At 52.5% G+C, this 19,503-nt stretch overlaps 1 protein-coding gene across 1 annotated transcript in view; it reads right to left on the bottom strand.

The window, feature by feature from the left end:
* Positions 1-14,904: 14,904 nt before the first annotated feature.
* Positions 14,905-19,503, bottom strand: part of CFAP99 (cilia and flagella associated protein 99) — a gene marked incomplete at its 5' end in the record, with an annotated part of 36,900 nt that continues 32,301 nt past the window's right edge. Inside the window, 5 exons of the mRNA XM_079697659.1 lie at positions 14,905-15,122; positions 15,261-15,423; positions 16,560-16,765; positions 17,582-17,733; positions 17,844-17,985. Coding sequence (XP_079553785.1) covers positions 15,006-15,122; positions 15,261-15,423; positions 16,560-16,765; positions 17,582-17,733; positions 17,844-17,985 — 780 coding nt within the window. The 3' untranslated portion in view covers positions 14,905-15,005. The remainder of the gene's footprint in view (positions 15,123-15,260; positions 15,424-16,559; positions 16,766-17,581; positions 17,734-17,843; positions 17,986-19,503) is intronic.

Here is a 19,503-nt window from a genome sequence, read left to right as displayed (position 1 = left end):
GTTATCTCTTCACCGTGTCACTCTCTCCAGGGAGACTCGCAGCTGGCCTACAGCACATCTCCTGACAGCCCTCAGGCTGGCCCACAGGTGCTCTCACTCGAGAATGGCACAAACGCTTCCCAAAGCAACACCACCCGAGATGAGGAAAGGACACCTGGCTTGAACAGAAGGTGTTCAAGCCAGTGTCCTAAACACCTCAACAGACACTTAGGACTCACAAGACCAGATCACACATAGTCCCAAATCCGCCGTACTTCCTGTTGCTAACCACAAGAAGTATCTTATGTTTGAGTATACAGCCATGATTCAGCTTTTGGGGGAAACCTTATCTATCTCAATGGTGTCTCTTAGAACTGAGAAAAATCTGATAAAAATGTCACTGACAGAGGAGGGAGAGATAGGTCCGCTGAGCAAAGGGAAATAATTTAATGCACATACCTTGGTTGCTCCATAAGCCTCTTGCCTCCTACTTGTTTAATTTTTAGGTTTTCAAATATGGTCATTAAAGACATGTCCTGCAACCATCTGGAGGGGCCCCCATTCCTCAGCTTGCACACCCTCCCTGCTCTCTGAAACCAGCCTCCTGAGCCCCAGCGGCTGCTTCCCGGAGCTTCCTCATTCTCCAGTTTCTGCCACGCCCTCCCATGCCCAATGCCAACTAGCAATTTGTTCCATATCTGTGTTTTTCTTTAGGGGATAATAAAGGTCCGTGGTCAGACGACATAAAAAGTTGGAAGGCTGGCCTTAGGGAAATCTGCCAAGGGGCTGGATTTCACCAGAGAATGGAGGTGGGAAGATGCGGGTGGCGGCGGGGGGGTGGGCATTCCCAGCAGACCAGTCTGGGGACATGGAAGTGCAGTGTGTGAACAGAGAGGCTAGGGGTCATGGGAAAGGTGGCTCTCGCCAACTGCAAAGGTTCTAGATCATGCAGGTTAATAGAGGTCAGTAGAACAATAAAACTAACAACAGCTAAAACTTAGAGGCCACTTCTACGTTCAAGACACTAAGCACTTTCCAAGCACCATCTCCTGTAATCCTCCTCTCACCCAACAAGGAGGCAGGTACTATTATGATCACCACTTCACACACAAGGGAGCTAAGGATGACCAGGGGTTAAGTAACTTGCCCGAAGTCCACACCAAGTAAACACCAGAGCCTAGATTTAAACCAGGGCAGTCTGATGCCAGAAGCCCCCCAGCCTTAAACAAATTTAAGCCAGAATCAGATGTATTAATTCCAGAAACAATATGGAACACAGATGTTTTCCAGGTTTCTCAAATTTAGTGTGTCCAGAAAGAAACTCCTTCTAACATGCCAGCACTCCATCTTAGCAAATGGCCCCAACACCCCTTGGTTTCCAAAGCAAACTGCAGTCATTCAGCAAGATCTCACTTCTTTAAAAAAATTTTTTTTTGGATGCATTGGGTCTCCGTTGCTGCACGCGGGCTTTCTCTAGTTGCAGCAAGCGGGGGCTACTCTTTGTTGCGGTGTGTGGCTTCTCACTGTGGTGGCTTCTCTTGTTGCGGAGCACGGGCTCTAGGCGCACAGGCTTCAGTAGCTGTGGCTCGCAGGCTCAGTAGTTGTGGCTTGAGGGCTCTAGAGCACAGGCTCAGTAGTTGTGGTGCACGGGCTTAGTTGCTCCGCAGCATGTGGGATCTTCTGGGAGCAAGGATCGAACCCGTGTCCCCTGCCTTGGCAGGTGGATTCTTAACCACTGTGCCACCAGGGAAGTCCCAGCATGCCCTCACTTGATGGAAGTGCCACAGAGGACACTTTGTACCTAGCTCATCTCTTGCCCAAAGCAGATGCTCATGTTTACTGAAGGAATAAATGGCTTGGAGGTGAGAGAGGAGTGGTAAATGTTGTCCCTGCCACTAAGAAAAGACCTGGGGTAGAGCTTGGCACTGGGAATGGTCAAGAAGGCCAGATGTCAGGAATCTCGAAAGCTCTGACAGGAGAGTGAGGGAAGACCAACCCACGCCAAGGTGTCTAACTGGTTATTCCATGGTAGTAATGCCATGAAACGGGGCTAGAGAAAGGATAAAAAGAAACAGGTGTCAAGGGTAGACAGCTCTAGTTTTAGAAATGCTGCATGTGGAGTATCCAAGTAGAAAGGTCCACAAGTAGCTGAAAAACTCAGAGAAGAGAGAACTAGGGTAGAGGTAGAGGTTTTAGAATCTGTGTTAAAATCTGGGGAGTCAGGTAAAAAAAAAGAAGCCTGTAAAGAGAATAAAAAGCCAGAAACAAAGCTTGGAGAACTTACAGATATCAGTTAGACAAAAGCTGGCACTTCAAGGAGAAAGCAGCAGTAAACAGGTAGGGGAACTAGAATCAGGCCAGTGAGCCGGCCACAGGGAGCTGGACACTGTCGACCTAGCAAGTGGAGGCCCAAAGTCTTACTGAGGGCCAAGCTGGGCTGCCCGGAGGAAGTGACACTGAAGATGAGGCCAGAAAGTGACCGGAGTTATTTAACAAACAAATCGGGTGGGCAGGGCATCGAAGGGGAGAGGAATTATCTGCCCTAGACAAGTACTGTGTCAGCAGTGAGAACTGAGGACCACACAGTGGCGTGACGCAACACCACAGGCCTCCTAACCCACACCCCAGGGGCAGGGCCATCAAGGGTTTCAGACAGGGATGCATTTGGAGAGACTGCGGCACCTGTGCGCTGAGGACCAATGGGAGACTGGACAAGTCAGAATGCAGACCTGCATGGAGACTTAGAGGAACCCAAGCAAGAAGAAAGCTGTGTGGCTTGGAGGTAGTGGAAAGACATGAGGCCACCGACTAGATGGGAGGGGGGGTTGGTGAGGTTAGTACCTTCAGTGTTCTCACAGATTTAATGGTCTACTCAATTGTGACGTTACTGTTAGAGGTTGATTTTTTTCCCCAGGAAGCTATTATGGACACTAAAGATGATACCCCCCAACTCTAGTTAGGACTGTGACACACGTAATCATATATATGTGTGTGACGCCTATGTGGATGTGATTATATGTGTACGTCTGCACGCATGATGGTTAGAAACAGACTGTTTGGCAGTGTTAGACTAGAGCCGGATTCTGTCACCGTATCTCCCACCACAGTTTTCCCACAAGCCAAAAAAGGAAGAGTCAGCAGGAAAGGGGAGGGGGAGGGAGGGGTGCACCAGAAACACAAGGAAGCAGCAACTATGCAGCTAGTTCGAGGGAGATGTCTGGATGAGCAGCTCTGTCCAGCCCAGCCCCATGGCAGGCACACAGAGCCCTCACACAAGCCAGGGCAGCCGAGGCTGATACAATCACTCACTGATAACCTGAGACCAAACTCCGCAGCACTGCTTCCACAAGCCCCAGGCAATCTGGATTCTAAGGTGGCTCCTTGCGCGTGCTCCTTCCGGGAGAGGATACTCAAACACACTGGGTCACTCACTCATTCTGTGTGGCAGCTATAAAGCAGATCTCACTGTGAAGTCATAATGGCCATTATGAGACACAAGCACAGTGAGTCTGACTAACTGGCCAGGGCAACCCCTTCATGGTTGGTAAAGGCAGAGAAAAGCCTAAATCCTATAGAATCTCATCAGGGTGATGCCAATTTATCAGCAACTGATTAGGCACTGGCTAGTACCAACAGTCTAGGTGATGTCTCTCCTTTTTATTATTTTGGCTGCATCTTGCGGCTTGTGGGATCTTAGTTCTCCAACCAGGGATCGAACCCCAGCCCTAGGCAGTGCAAGTGCGGAGTCCTAACAACTGGACTGCCAGGAAATTCCCTTCAAAGCTTCTTAAATGAACTTTGATGCCACTGTCACATCAACTTCCAGACCTTAGTACTTAAGAAAAATATGAACCTCTTGCTTGTTATACAAAGGAGGGTGCATGGTATAGACAGCAATGGTGAGACTGGCCAAATGAGCTCCAGAGCCCTGCACAAATACTTGATCTCCATGCCTCAGTTTTATCATCTTCAATGTCAGAAAAATATCCCTTACCTTGCAGCCATGATGATGAATCAAAGGGCCCAGTAGGTTCCCAGCACCCTGGAGGCACCCCATCATCTGAGTAATTCAGCAACTATGTACAGGTGCCTACTCCGGTCAGACACTACTTCAGGGGCTAGAAATATAATGGTGAACAAGAGACACTCCTGGGGCTTCCCTGGTGGCGCACTGCTTAAGAACTGGCCTGTCAATGCAGGGGACACGGGTTCAAGCCCTGGTCCACGAAGATCTCACATGCTGTGGAACAACTAAGCCTGCAAGCCACAACTACTGAGCCCACGTGTCACAACTACTGAGGCCCGTGCGCCTAGAGCCCATGCACCACGAGAAGCCACTGCAATGAGAAGGCCGCGCACCGCAACGAAGAGCAGCCCCCGCTCACTGCAACTAGAGAAAGCCCGTGCGCAGCAACAAAGACCCAACACAGCCAAATATATAAATAAACAAACAAACAAACTTATTTATTTATTTTAAAAAAGAGACACTCCTGGAGCATATACTCTAAGTGGAAAGACAATCAATAAATCAAGTAATAAATATGGATTACGTCAGAAAAGCCAGAAACCATAGCTCTTCTTACAAGTGTGAGTGCTACTAGATGAGAGCAAAGCAAACTTTCAGCCCCAGGAAGAAGTGGAACAAATGTTTCCGGCTCTCAGCAAGGCTTAATTCATTTCCAGAAAAGACTTGGCAGGATGTGGCTAATCACTCCTGCTTAGGCTTAGAGGAAGCTGACAAGCCAGTACAGAGGCAGTGGGGCAACCCTCTCCCAGTTATTTATTCCTAAAGGAGGCTCAGCAGCCTCGACCACCAATCTCCCCTGAGGTTTTTGCAGTGACTAGACTAGATCTGGCAAAAACAGAAAGCAGCTGACTAAGCTGAGAGACACTAACTGGGTCTTTCACACATTAATCTTATGACCCTGATGAAGCAGTCAGTCTCAGAAGCCTGAAAGGGGCACCAGAGCCAAGGAGACTTCACACCTGCTCAGTGATTTGTCACTCAGGGAAGTTCTTTCCTCTTCTCCAAACAAAGGACCCACCAAGGATTGCCTTTTGCTTCTACTAGAGAAAAAGAACAGCTCTTTGGGCATAGCGATGTTCTACTTTTGTTTGCAATTCAGGCCTTGAGGTACAAGGCTCCAGAATTAAGAATGAACCTCAGCTTTTTGAAAATGATGAAAAAAAAAATCCACAGTAAAAAGAATATTATTCAGCCTTAAAAAGAAAATTCTGATACCTGCTGCAACATGGATGAACCCTGAAGACATTATGCTCAGTGAAATAAGACACAAAAGGGCAAATATCGCATAATTCCTCTCATGTGAAGTCCCAAGACATCAAATTCAGAGACAGAAGTAGAATGGTGATTGCCAGGGACTAGGGGAAGGGCGAACAGGGAGTTATCCTTTAATGAATACAGAGTTTCTGTCTGGGAAGATGAAAAAAGTTCTGGAGGTAGATGGTGATGGTTGCACAACAATGTGAATTTACTTAATGCCACTGAACACCTAAAAGTGGTTATAAATCGTCTATTTTACGTTATGTATATTTTACCACAACAAAAAAATTAAAAATAAACTTCACCTAATGCTTTTTTCCTAGATAGTTTAAATAAGATTTAGTCGAGTATTCAGAAACACTCTGCAGTGGGTACAGCCCCAGAAACCCCTGTAAGGAGCTCACCTGTATTGGGACCCTCAGTCTCCCCCATGTCCTGGGATCTGCAGGACACACCTACGACTCCAACACAGCCACAGAGGACCTCGGCTCATTCTTTACCCGGTGACGCTGTTCTTAGAAATTTCTCCACAGCTTCACATGCAGGGTTATGACAAATTCCCCCCAAATACTAGGTTGACCCTTTTGTCAATGAAACCCCTGGAGCCTGGGCGGGGAGGGTGGAGGGGTGCAGGCGGGAAGGGCACCTTACTTCTCTCACGGTCACGTCTGATGAGGCTGTATCAGTGATTGATGTGGAGGATTTTCACAACTGGGAGGGGTATTAATAGACACCAAATTCAACCAACTAATTTTGGCAGCTCAGAAGCTGCCTACTTGGTCCTTTGCAGAAGTGTTTCTCTGGCATAGCACAGAAGCAAAGCCGAGTGGCCTCTCCACCTCTCCGACCCCTAACTTCTAATTTTCTTTCAGTCTCAGTGGTCTGAGCTCTGGAGGGGGCTGGAGATACAAACAAGGCAATTGCTGGGGGCCAGGAGCAAGGGTAATATAATGAAGGAAACCTAAGATTTCCACCAGAGGTTGAAAAGATACCAGAGGCCAAGGGGACAAATTGACCTCAGGTGCTGAGGCCATTAACAACCTCCAACTCTAAAACTCACAGGAGGCAGGCATGCTGGGCCTGTGTGGATGGCACACAAGCACAAAGCTAGGAATCTTAGCTGCTTCTACTGAATCATGAACGTGGGCTGGGGTGGGGTGGGGTGTATGTGTGTGGAGTAAACCAAGAGCCACTAAACAGAGCCGACGTGCAGACTGTACTGGTGGTGGCAGCGGGGAGGCAGAAGCTTATAAATGCTGGTATACCTACAGCAAAGGGCAGCCCAGCAGCGCCCCATACAGGGAATTCCCTCATCTGCGTAAGAGGGGAGCTGGTCTCAAATAGCACTGCCCCCAGGGCTCCGTAGCACAAGGCACAGCCTTCCATTCAGGCAGTTGCACAAGTGCGCTGGCTAATGAATGCATGCATGCAGTCACCAAATGGCTAGCCAAACCCAATTCTCTGAAGACATTAATCTTGGCAGTGGAATCCAGATCCTCTTCAACTCTCTCCCTAGAAAGTAAAATATTAAGTCAATGGTCCTCGGCTCCCAGGACAGCAAGCACCTATTGTAAAGGGAATGTTGGGAATGTTCTAAGAGAAAAAGCAGGAAAGCAGTAGGAAGAACATTAAGTGGGCCAGAGGAAGTTAAAAGCTTCACGTGGTAGCTCAAAAAAATCTGCCAGACTCCAAGAGGCCCAAGAATATTGCAAATGTTCCAAAATGATTGAACCCGTTGCCTTCACGTGTATAGCCAACAACTCACCAGTCTGGCCTCATTTGTAGTTACAGACGTATGTTTTCCTAAAAATCACCAAACGACACAAAAAGTCCACAGGGTTTATGGGAAAAAGTGGAATTAGGGGTATAACACCCAAAAACTTAAAATGGTAAACTTACTCACACACGGTAAGAAGCTAACAAAAACCTAACAAAAACAACAGCACAGTTTGACAAATTAAATGGTTAAGAAATGCATATATACTACAACTATGGCACTTAACCAGGTCCGCAGCTCATGAGTTAATGGGAAATAGGCTGAGTGTTGTGACAACAGACGTGCACAGGGTGTGGCTCATGGCACACACAGTCAACTGAGATAGCTGGTGGCGGTCTGAAGTGTATATGGTCTATGTGGCTTGGTTCAGCTGAGTTCAATTTTCTGTTTACCTATTACCCATAGATGAAATTATGCACACTAAACTCAATATTCCCATTATATTCAACTTGTTTCCTAAAGTATCAATCCTGCTGGAACAAATCCATGCTTCCAAACAAGTGTTTAAAGCAGAACTGACTGTACCTTACTTCAGGTACCCTGGATGTCAGTATCCACTCCATGCTCTTTCCTATCACAGTGCCATAATTTGATACATGCTGTTGCCTTGCCTGCAAAGGTTCCCCTACCCCCATTCCACTTTGGGGAACTCCTCATTGTTCAAGGCCTACCTCAAAGAAATGTTACTTACATTTCTCTCACTCCTGACCCTAAATTTCTTCTAGTGTACAAGTATGCTAAACATAACTCTATGTCAAATATTGATCAGGGCATGCCTTCTTCTTTGCACACCACTTGGCACAAACATGGCGAAAAATAATGATTTTTTCCATTGAAGTAAATTATCAAGCTCATTAGATGCTTGAAAGAGATGGCAGATACTTAGAAAAGATAGCATAAAGTGTTTTTGGTGGGGGGGGAAGGATGACTTTCAGAGATGAGAAAACTGGAGCCTGACATTGCAAGTAAAAATACAGTCACCATCAGGAAACAAAGGAAGACTTAAAAACAGATGATCATCATGGCATTTTCAACTTGGAAAAAGAGGCCAGAGCAAAAAGTTCTTAAATATTAGTTAAGAACTGAAAAATATCAAGAAGGTGCTTAGAAAGAAAGCAAATTTTATACCGGTCTGCTATAGCAAGCAGGAGAATTTAGCAACAGTTTGGCTGAAATAAGAGGTGAGGTGCAGGAGACAGACAAATGTCCAGGTCCTAAGACCACCTCCTTTGGTTGGGGGGACTCACAAAAAATAACTAGAGTCTTCAGGAATACAATGCAGTCACTGAAAATTCAGCTTCTTGAGAATATTTATAATCAGACCCTTCCTGGGTAAACGTTACTTGAAAAAGAAACATAAAAATAAAGACAATATCACCCACTTTTAAGTTTTATTTTCACTATTTAAAGCTACTAGAAACACCAGCCCTGTGCTTTCCCACCACAGAAAAATGTGAAAGACATAACAAAGTCCAGCAAAAGGAACAAAGACAACGGAATCTGAGATCCAGATGCTAGGTCTCTTCTTACTAACTGTGTGACCTTGGGCAAGTGACTCTGCCCTTCCTGTGCTTCAGGACACATAAAATGGAACTAACCACAACTACCTGGCAGGGTGGATTTGCAAGTGGTAGAGACTACTAAACAGTAGACGTGATATCACAAACCTAGAGAAACCCTTACAGACAACTGAGTTGCATTCCTAAAATCAGAAATTATGATTCCAAAACAAAAAGGCATTAGCAGATAATAATGCCATTTAGCAGACATCCTTTCATTTGAAATTTGTGTATGTCCAGTAAATCTAAATATATATATATAGCAAGCTAATTTACTCAGCTATCTGGAGGTACATTCTACAGTTAATGTACCCTACTGGATACACCAGGAAACCATGTGGTTTCAAAAGAGTACAGGAAGGCCTGATGGTCACAATTTCTCTTTTGCACCAGCAGGCTACTGATAATACTCATTCTGAAATGTTTCCAGGCCTCTCCTACTCTGCATGATGTGGTATTCAATAAACATGCCAATTCTTATTTACGCCGGGGGGAAAAAAAATGCTTCCAAAGTAGGTTCCATAACCCTATAGTGGCACCCTCCATCTTAACCTCATGTTTTTCTCACACTTGAACTGTGACCGTATGTCTTCTCACACTTGAGTAAGTCAGCATCTGTGCTCTGGGCCTTCCTCCTCAGAGAGGAAACCTTGAAATGCCTCGCTCTAAAATTCCCAAAGTCCTGCTGGGAAACAAGCTATTTAGAAAGATAAGTTAGAAGAGCACATATGTGAATTATATCTCAATAAGAGAGTCAACCCTGTAATATTCTACAGGAGCCACCTTATCCCTCAAAAATTCCTAATTTGGGGACGGTGAGAGATGTACGTAAATCATTCCAAAATGAGACATGGATAACATATACACAAGAACATACAAAGCCATTTTTATACAGCATACAAACCAATTACCTTGTGCAAATATTTTCATTGAGTAGTACCCTAAAACGTTTCCAAAAATTGGCAGGGGTATAAAGTACCGGACATGGACTTTGCTAAGAGCTTTTTAGTAAAGAGCCAGTGAAGAACTACCATGACTGGCAATCGCCGTTATCAAGTTCAGTGACTAGTCACTACCCTGGTCCAGGCTATCCATTTTTTTTTTTTTTTTTTGGCTGTACGCGGGTCTCTCACTGCTATGGCCTCTCCCGTTGCGGAGCACAGGCTCCAGACGCGCAGGCTCAGCGGCCATGACTCACGGGCCCAGCCGCTCCGCGGCATGTGGGATCTTCCCGGACCGGGGCACGAACCTGCGTCCCCTGCATCGGCAGGCGGACTCTCAACCACTGCGCCACCAGGGAAGCCCCAGGCTATCCTTTTCTCTCTTCCTAACTGGTCCTGAAGCCACTAGTTTTGTCCACTTTTCTAACCATCTTTCTCATAGCACAGTGATTTTTCTAAAACGCAAACCTAACCCTGTTAACTTCCCTGCTTAGCACTCAATTTAGTGATTTCCCACCTGGCCTTAAGATAATTTCTGAACTCCTTATTGTGGAGGCACACCGGAGACCTTTTGTGATCTAGTTCCTGCTTACCTCTCCAGTCCCACCTTTCTACCATTTATATTTCAACCTCAGGGAATGTCTCTCACTCTCTCCACTCTGGCTCCTGGGCCTGTACCATGCCTATTTTTGTGAAAGCAGAAAGCTTGGCATGCAGAAGACCTCAAAATGTGATGACTTAAAAAATTAACGTCCTCATTCTCAAGGGGGCGAAAAAAAGCCCCCTCTTTTTATGTACAAAGCATAAACATGCATATAGCACATAAAAAGGGCATACAGTGTGAAAGCAGCATTAAAATTTCCTGGAGTGGGCAATCAGGAAAACAACGTGTAAAAAAGCTCGGGTGTGAGGGGGGAGGGGCGGAGTCGTCGTTGTAAAAAGGTTTATAAATATTGGATTACAGCAAGATGTGAGTCAAAGTTGGAAACTCAAGTTCACGCAATACAGAAGCCAGCTACACATCTTTCTACTTGAATATTCCCATTTCACCTCAAACTCATACACAAAACTACCCAGTATGTCCCCCCATCCATCAAAAAACAAACCACCAGAAAGACAAAGCCAAACGATTCCCTTCAACGTTTCTGCCTCTCATTAGCAAACTCCAGGTCACTGAATTCAAAAGGCTAGCTCTGCAGTCAGGGAACCGAGGCTGTGACCTTGGGGAGACCACCTCGGTCTCCCCGGCCACTCAGGCAGCCTCAGCGAATGCAGGACCGCAGAGCTGAGACCCCACGTGTGGCTCCGAGAACGTGGCGCAGAAGCACAAGGTAGGTGTATGGCCGTGACCGTCGATGGGAAGGGACTGGAGTTACACAAAAGCCAAAACCTCACAAAAACCTCTACCAACTCTCCCCTTCTCCCTCGACGGGTCAAAGGGTGGAAAGTGGCGTCCACTGAGTCCTGTGCTTCAGGCACCTGTCTCCAGGCGCCCGCGGGGGTCTCGGCCGCAGGCCTCGGCGGCCACGCGCCCAGCCAACGCCCGGAAGCCGAGGACCTGCTGAGCTCTGCCCCCGGCGGGCGCCCCAGCCCCGTCCAAGCCCGGAGGAGACTCCGCCCGGACGCCCGCGCCGACTCGCAGGCCCGCGATGGCGGAGCGGCTGCGCGAGCACACAAAGGCGGCGGTTTCGGTGGGGACCAAACCCTCGCCCGGTCTTCCCGAACGCTGGCGCACGCCCGCGCCCCGCGCCCCGCCCGGCCCTCCGAGTGACCTTGGGCGCGTCCCTCCCCACCTAGCCTCAGTTTCCCCGGCGACGCTAAGACGAGGCGCCGCGGCCTGCCCAGGCAGCCGACACCCGCGGCGGGGCCTCCCCACTTCCGTCCCCGCGCCGAGCTGGGCTTGCGCGGAGAGCGGGGTGGGAGGGCAGGGGAACCGGCCCGGGGAGGCCCGGTCGGAGGTCGGGGACCGAGCGTGGTCGGCCGCGCCACGGCGGCTCCTTGGGCCGCGGCGCCGAGGCCTCCGCAGGCCGCGAAGCCGCCCGAACCCCAAATCCGCCCGACCCTGCCTTGCCGCCCCCTCCCGCAAAGCCTGGCCCTGCCTGGCGCTGGTGGGACTCGGCAGACGCGGCGGTCGACGAACCCAAGCGAGGAAAGACCTTTGGAAGCCGCTGAGAAGCCCTCAACAAGAAACCGCCGCCTCAACAGCGACCCACTTCCGCTCCGGAGACCTCGGCTCCGCCCCCCGCGCGTCCCTATTGGCCACCGCTGTCCCTACTCCCGTGGTCGGCCGGTCGAGGAGGTATATTTTCAATCTTATTGGATAAGAAACCATCTATTACCACTTTGAAATGGGCCTCCTTCCGGCTCCGCCCACGCTCGCGAGCGCAAGTTCCTTCCTTCCCGCGAGAGAGCGGTCGGCGCCCCTCGGCCCGCAAGGCCTCCCGGGAGTCGTGGTCTGGGCTCCGGCTGCCCTGCTCGCGGCGCGGAGCCGGACGCGCTTCTCCCAGCCTGTTTTCTGGGGTCTCTACTATCGGTGTGGATCTGCAGGTCCTCCGGGCGCCCGCGCCCCACGACGTGCCAGGCCCTGGGCCTGCACCTGGTCCCTGCGATCCCGGGCTCTGCCAGGCTGTTGGTGGAGACGCGAGGGAAGCACAGCCCGGCCCATCTTCGGGATCCCAGAGGAGGCACTCAACCAGGACGTCTGGGAGAGCTCTCCGGAGGAAACGAGCTGCGAACTGAAAGGACTAGAATGGAGGAGAGAGTTCCAGGAAGAGGGAGCCTGGATGGGGAAAGGTGGGCTAGCATGTCCAGAAAACTGGACGCTGCCCAGTGCGCCACGGGTTCAGAGGTTGGGAGAGGTGGGGGTCGGGGAAGGCACGAGTCAGACCTTGGAGGGCCCACATGCCAGGCTAAGAGTTTGGATTATCCCGAAGACAACAGGTGTCAGGAAGGGAAGGACTGAACCCGTGGAGTACTCTTCTCGCCCAGGTCCGGTCCAGCCCGGTCCTGGGAAAGGGGCCATGGCCCAGGCAAAAGCCTGGAGGTCTCTGGGACATCTGGTGCAACTCCCAGAATCAAGAAGAGAGTGTGGGCCCTGGATCCCTCCTGCCTGAGATTGAATCCCAGCTCCATGGTTCAGGCAAGTCTCACGGTTCCCTGGCCTGTAGCATGGAGGTAATAGCAGTACCTATCTCGGGGAAGGTGGGAGTCGGGAGGACTCAACACTGAACACAGGTGCATGCCAGCCCTGGGTGGGGCTGCATATCAGAATTGGGATTGGAGAATCTGGTGGCGGGTTCCTTGAGTTCAGCTCCCAGAACTGGACTTGAGCATGGATTTGGCAACCAGAAAAGAGAGCCCAGCTTGTCTCTCTTGTTCTGAGAATAACCAGGTCATCCCAGCAGGCCACCCTGGACATGCCCACACTGCGGCCAGGTGGAGAACAAGAGGCCACCTGAGGTCCAGGCTCTAAACTGGTGCACAGCCAGCCCTGCTGAACCTTACTGGCCAAAGCAAGTCAGCCCAGATTCAAGGACTGGGGGAAATAGACTCTGCCTATTTCCTACTCTGTTCCTTGCCTTGGCAGGGGTCACAAGGCAAGGAGCATGGATACTGGGAGACATTGTTGCCATCAGTTTACCACACAAGGCTGGCCCTCAGCCCATAAACTCAGGGGATGGCCCAAGACCTGACCCTACTGGGGTTTGTATGGAGCCGAAGCCCCAGGTGCTCTCAAGGCAGCTCTGAGCAGCTGCCCAGTCCAGGAGGGCAGGTGGGGACCCTGTGGATTGCCAACCAGCATTACTCCTAATAGCACCCTGAGTCTGTTGGGCCACCACCTGTCCCCTCTGCTCCAGAGGCCAGTCTGATAGGTGAAGGGTAATTCTCTCCCTCTGCTACGGTGCTTGCTTCGGCCCCCATGTGCTGCAAGGGCCCCCATGCAGACCTTCCCCCACTACAGGAACTGGTTCAGCAGAGCATGTTCAATCCAGGCCAGTGAGACTGGAGCACAAGGCTTGGAGGACAGAGAGGTTTCCCTCCTACAAGAACTACCAGGGAGAGATGGCCCTTCTTCCTCCAGACATGTGAGGTTGGAACTGCTACCAGATTGGAGCCAGAGCTCCTGGATCAGGCATGTCCTGAAGTCTACCCTATTTTGGATTGCCAGTTATAGAAGCTAATAATTCCCCTTTTGAAGCCTTCAGAGCTCCTGAGAGCCTCTCTTGGGACAGGTCATCATCAACGTATTCCCTTGATATCAAATGAAATGGGTTTGAATAACAACACAGGATGTAAGAAATGCCATGTTTATTTTTTTTTAATGAAATTTAATCTGCTCCCAGCTCTAATTTTACAGGGGGATGGGAAATTCCTCTTTCTACCAACCTCAGTTGTGGGGAAGTCCTGGGGTTCTGACACAGTTCAGAGTATTGGGGGAGAACGCTGGTCTTTAGTCTGTTCTTGTCCCTTTGAGATGTCCACCCTCTTAATGTGCCCGGGGGTCCAGCCTACCCCCTCTGCAGACCCAAGGAGGATGTAGGGTGTGGGGGGTCTCTCCTAGACATCTATCCACCTGGCAGTTTCCAGCCCCTCTCTTACTGCCTTGCACCCCATGGGCTTGCCCATTCTGTCTCCTGGGAGCTGCAGCATACTGTGCTTTATTCACCAGCAGGCTTTCACTCAGCCAGCCTGTCCTCAGAGCCATGCACCTCCAGTCCAGTGATGGGTCTGAGGACCCAGGGGAATCACTCCATTCCTGTCCAGGCCCTGGGCCAGCTCCTGCCCAGTGGCTCTAACCTCGTTCCTTCAGTGATGCTGGAGAAGGCTGGGCAGTGCTCTAAAGGCATCCAGGCTTAGCTTTGGGTCCTGGCTCTCCCGGCAGGTCATTTCACCTCTCAGCACCAGTGGCCTCATCAGCAGACGGGGAGTGGGGGACAGTTCCTACATCCCCGGCTAGCTCCCCCCCATCGCCGTGAGGTTTGGGAGATAAGGCCGAGAAGGGCCAGTTCCCAGCGGCTCAAGATCCTGGCGACTTCTACTAATTCGCACAAGCACAATCACATTCTCAGTCTTGGGGGTTCCCGGATTAAGCCACCCGACTCCGGGCAGAGAATGGGGATTCCAGCTTTCCACAAGCAGAACAGGCTCTGGGAACTCCGATGGGGGGGGCATGGGCAGGAATGCCTAGAGCTAGGCCGTAGGAAGGGCTAGAATCTGGGTTAGGGTGGCCATGTTTAGCACATAAGATACAAGACGCCCAAATAAATTTGAATTCCAGCGGATCCTTCTGTTAGCATTAGGTTGTCCCACGCAATGACTGGCATTTTATTTGGCAACCCTGCTATGGGCGGGAGGAGACTGGGGCGCAGTGGGGCGGGGGGCGCGGCCAAGGAAGGGGAGGTGCACACCGCCGCCCAGGCTTTTTTCGGGCGAGGGTCTCGGGGTCCCGGGGCGGGCCGCCCAGCTCAGACGGCCCCCAGGCAGCGAGCGGGCCCGCGTGCCGAGCCTCCCCGCAGCATCGCCCGCAGCCTGCGCTCCCGGCTCTGCTCCAGCTCCAGCCTGTGCCGCGCCTCCAGCTGCGCCTGCGGGCGGGCGGTGGAGGTCGGCGCGGGGCAGGCCCGTCCCCCACCGCGGCTTCCCCGTCGCCCCACACCGCGCCCCGCCCCCCGCTACCTCCAGCGCCTGCGCTGCGCACCCTCGCGCCCGCCCCCGGGGCTCACCTGCTGCTTGGGGCGAGCTGCCCGCGGCGCCGGCACGTGCAGCAGTGCCTCCTGCCCGCGGCGCTCGGCCGCCTTCTCCCGGATCCTGCGCTGCAGCTCCAGCACCCGCTCGTCCCGGGAGGGCGCTCCCGCGGCCGCCGACTGCGCCTTCTTCTCCTCCCACCTGGGCGGGCGGCGGGGCTGGCTTAGGAGAACCCCACCGCGGGTTGACTCCAGGGATTTAGGTGCAGGGGGAGAGGCCCCCCGAGGACCGCTCGGGGCGGGGTTCCCCCCAGCGCCTCTTCCTTTTTGCTCCTTGTATTTCACAGTTTAAAAAGTATTCCATAGGGGGCTTCCCTGGTGGCGCAGTGGTTGAGAGTCCGCCTGCCGACGCAGGGGACACGGGTTCGTGCCCCGGTCCGGGAGGATCCCACATGTCGCGGAGCGGCTGGGCCCGTGAGCCTTGGCCGCTGAGCCTGTGCGTCCGGAAACTGTGCTCCGCAACGGGAGAGGCCACAACAGTGAGAGGCCCGTGTACCAAAAAAAAAAAAAAAAAGTATTCCATAGGTATTAACTATCTTGGTATTGGGGATAAAAAAAGAGAACACCCTTTCATCTTGCCCTCCCCTTGCCACTCTTGCCTAGAGATAGGCACGGCTAATATTCTGCTATCTTTGCAGATCTCTTCCATACTTGGCCAGAAGGGGCCGGAAAAGTCACCACAGTGTTTCTAACAAAGAGGGGTGCGTGTGTCCACGTGCTTTCCATTAAAAGAGAGGAGAGATGTTTAACAACCAAATTCGATGTGTGAACCCCAACTAAGTCCTGGTTTAAAAAGGAAAAAAAAAAGGGACTTCCCTGGTGGCGCAGTGGTTAAGAATCTGCCTGCCAATGTAGGGCACACGGGTTCGAGCCCTGGTCCGGGAAGATCCCACATGCCACGGAGCAGCTAAGCCTGTGCGCCACAACTACTGAGCCTGCACTCTAGAGCCCGCAAGCCACAACTACTGAAGCCCGCGCGCCTAGAGCCCGTGCTCCACAACAAGAGAAGCTCCCGCACCACAGTGAGGAGTAGCCCCCGCTCTCCGCAACTAGAGAAAGCCCGCGTGCAGCGACGAAGACCCAACGCAGCCAGAAGTAAATAAATAAATAAATGTGTTTTTTTTTTAAGAAAATAGTTGGGGGCAAGTGATTGCAAGGGAACTGCCTGGGCGGGAGGGTGGTGGGTTGCTGCGAGGAGAAGCCACCCAGGAGGGTGCAAAAGCAGGCTCCCTGCTCCTTGCCCACCCAAGGCATCCGCCCCGGGCCACTGGCACTAACCTCAAGGCTGCAGACCTCCCCATGGCCGCGCGGCACAGCGAGATCTGCTCCACCGTGTTCTGCAGCGCCTGGCTCTTGGCACACTTGCCCTGGATGATCTGGTCTCGCTTCTCCTCCTCCTTGCACCTCTGGGTCTCCTTGAGCAGGGCCAGCCGCTCCCGCAGCTCCACGACCGACATCTCCCCTTCCAGGCCATAGCCAGGAATCTGCAGGGTGGGCAGGGAAGGCCCCAGGCTGGGAACCAGGCCCAGGCCCAGCCTGCCTGGCCGTCTCCAGGGCGCTGGCACCAGTACCAGCGGCCCTCCTGAGTGCCATAGGCCTGGCCTGGTGCCCAGGAGACCTCCTCCTGTCTACTCAGTGGTGCCTGTGTGACGTGTCCACCATCCGGCTTCTCCAGCCTGGGCCTGCTCTGCAGCCCTCGACCTCTGTGGGGACATCTCAGCTGGGTGCCCTGCAGGCCCCTCCACTGTGGCAGGGCCCAAATGGAGCTCAGCACTGTCTCCCCAGCCAGGACCTGGGGGCCTGGGTCGAGAGCCCTTTGGACTCTGCCCATCCCCCAGGACCAGGCCTGCCCCCACGTCACCACGTGCCAGCCTGGCCTCTCGTGGTGTTTCTCACACGGGCTTCCAGGCGCTGCTGCCCTTCTCTTAGCCTCCTGCTTGCCCAGCCTTGGGCCTTCGTGCACCTGCGCTCTCCCTACACTGCCTTTTCCACCCAGGCCTAGTGAGTTCCGGGAGCTCCCTCAACGCGCAGCTCCACGAAGCCTACCTTGCTCACCCCCAGGGGTGATGGAGGCCTCCCTGGCAGGACTGAGCATCTGGACCAGACCCAGGCCTCCAGCATGGCGGGCACGGGGGAGCTGGGCATGAGCGGATAGGTGGATCTCGGCCTGGGTCCAGACTGCCTTTGGCCTTGGTGGGAATTCTGGACACATCCTTCATGGCAATGCCAGGCCCAGTAAGACCTGGGGAAGCTCCCTGAGGTCGTCACATGGGCATGGGCTCCGGGGGCCACGTCCTCACCTGGGTCAGGTCCACCAGCTTGCCCTTGCGCGTGGGCTGAGTCTCCAGGGCTCGCAACTGGGAGATGAGCTCACAGCGCTGCCTCTGCTCCTCCTTGGCCGCCTCTGCACTGCGCTGTAGCAGCTCCCGGCTCTCCTCTATCACCTCCTGAACTAAGGGCCAAGCGGGGGGTGCTGAAGGGGTCAGAGAGCAGCAGGGCCAGTACCACTGGGCACAGGTAGCTCCCCTGGGAGGGTACCGAGCACCCCCCACCCCGCTGTACCCATCTGCTGTCGGCCCTTCAGGAGCTTTGTCTGCGCCACCTTGACGTTCTTCTGCGTCTCCATCACCTGCTCCACCAGCTCCTTCATGGACCTTTCCTCTTGGAGGCGCCTCTCGGCACATTGCTGCATCAGCTCAGCTGTCTGGACAACCCGCCGGCCACAGTCAGAGCCGCTGCCTGCGACCCTGGGCCTACCCAGCCCCGGGAGCAGCCTGAGGTCTGGACAACAGACCCAGTCCCTGACCCTGAATCACCCTGGAACCTGGGTCTAAGCTCATCAGCGTCTGGAGGTGGGCCTGCTGGGGAAGTCCTGCCTCGCGTCCTCCCTTCCTCCACTGTGGTCCTGGGGGTGTGAGCCCAGAACTATGCAGCCCCCCCCCCCCAGATCTGACAATAAGCTGAGGAGTGCAGCCAACAGAGTCCTGGGGAAACCAAGTCAGAGCCACTGGGTTTGCCCTGAAGCCCACCCACTGCTGACTCCATTTAAGAGAGCAGGGCACTGCTTGCTTTGCAGCCACGTGGAGCTGGCTGTCCAGATTCTGCCCAGGCCTGTGCATAGGACACGCCAGCCCCCGGGCAGCCCCAGGCTCCCCATCACATGCGCCCCCAGGCATGTCCTGACGGTCACCCCACACTCTTCTTTCTGGAGGAGCCTGAGAAATGTGTGGCTCTAAACCGCGGGGCGTGGTGTTGCCACTTTGAACCGCGCACAAACAGGACTCGCCCCGTGTCCTGGCTGTGGCTTCCCTCTTCTGCTCAGTCTCTTGGGGTACTATCCTCATCCACGTTTTCACCAGGATTGCAGTTGACTTATTCTCGTGGCTGTTTCGGGGAATATATAGCAACTCTTTGATACATTCTACCATTGACAGACATTCAGGTTGTTTCCAGGGTGGAGCTATTGTGAACAATTCAGAATATTATTTTCAGTCTTCAAGATACTACAAAGGACAGGGTGGGATGTATACCTCCTGTCACTGCCCAGCGCTGCCAGGGAGCCCCTGGACTCCCAGTCCTGGAGGTCTTGGCAGCTGGGGGCTCATCTCCGACTGCATGGTACGTGCAGGGTCCATGTGTGGCAGCGTGGATGCCAGGCACGCTGGGCAGGAAGGAAGCCTTTCTTAAAGCACTTTGCTAGCACATATAAAAATGGCTTTTGACCATCCCTTTCTGTGCAAGTTCATTCCAGTTTCTAAGAAAAGGAACCCGGGTTCTTGGAGAAATGGCCATTTGAGGGCTGGGGCAGGGAAGATACAAGATGAGCCTGGAGCATTTTATGGCACCGTAAAGTAAGGAAGTGCTCAAAAAACAAAAGGATGGTGGGAGGCATGGGGGCAGGTCGAAGGGACACAGGAGCCAGCCTGAAAGGGGTCCCAGTGGCCAAAGCTGGCAACAAAACAAATCACTTCATATTGGATTATAACACAAAGTATAAAATAAATATGCATGAGTCCACATTGATATAAATGAGTGGACTGATATATATAGATATATAAGTGAGTAAATGGGGGAGAAGAGACAAGTCTTCTGTGCTGAAGAATCCACATAACCTACCCACCTCCTTGAGCGTGGGCCCTGCTTAGAGACCCCTTCCAAGGAGCGCAACGTGGAAAGGGGGAATGACCACGGTGAGAAGCCAGGTGATCAAGTCCAACATCCT

Source organism: Hyperoodon ampullatus, assembly GCF_949752795.1.
Source record: "Hyperoodon ampullatus genome assembly, chromosome: 1".
NCBI classification, from domain to species: Eukaryota; Metazoa; Chordata; class Mammalia; order Artiodactyla; family Ziphiidae; genus Hyperoodon; species Hyperoodon ampullatus.
The sequence above is the reverse complement of the archived record's forward strand: the minus strand, read 5'-3'. Positions and strand labels throughout refer to the sequence as shown.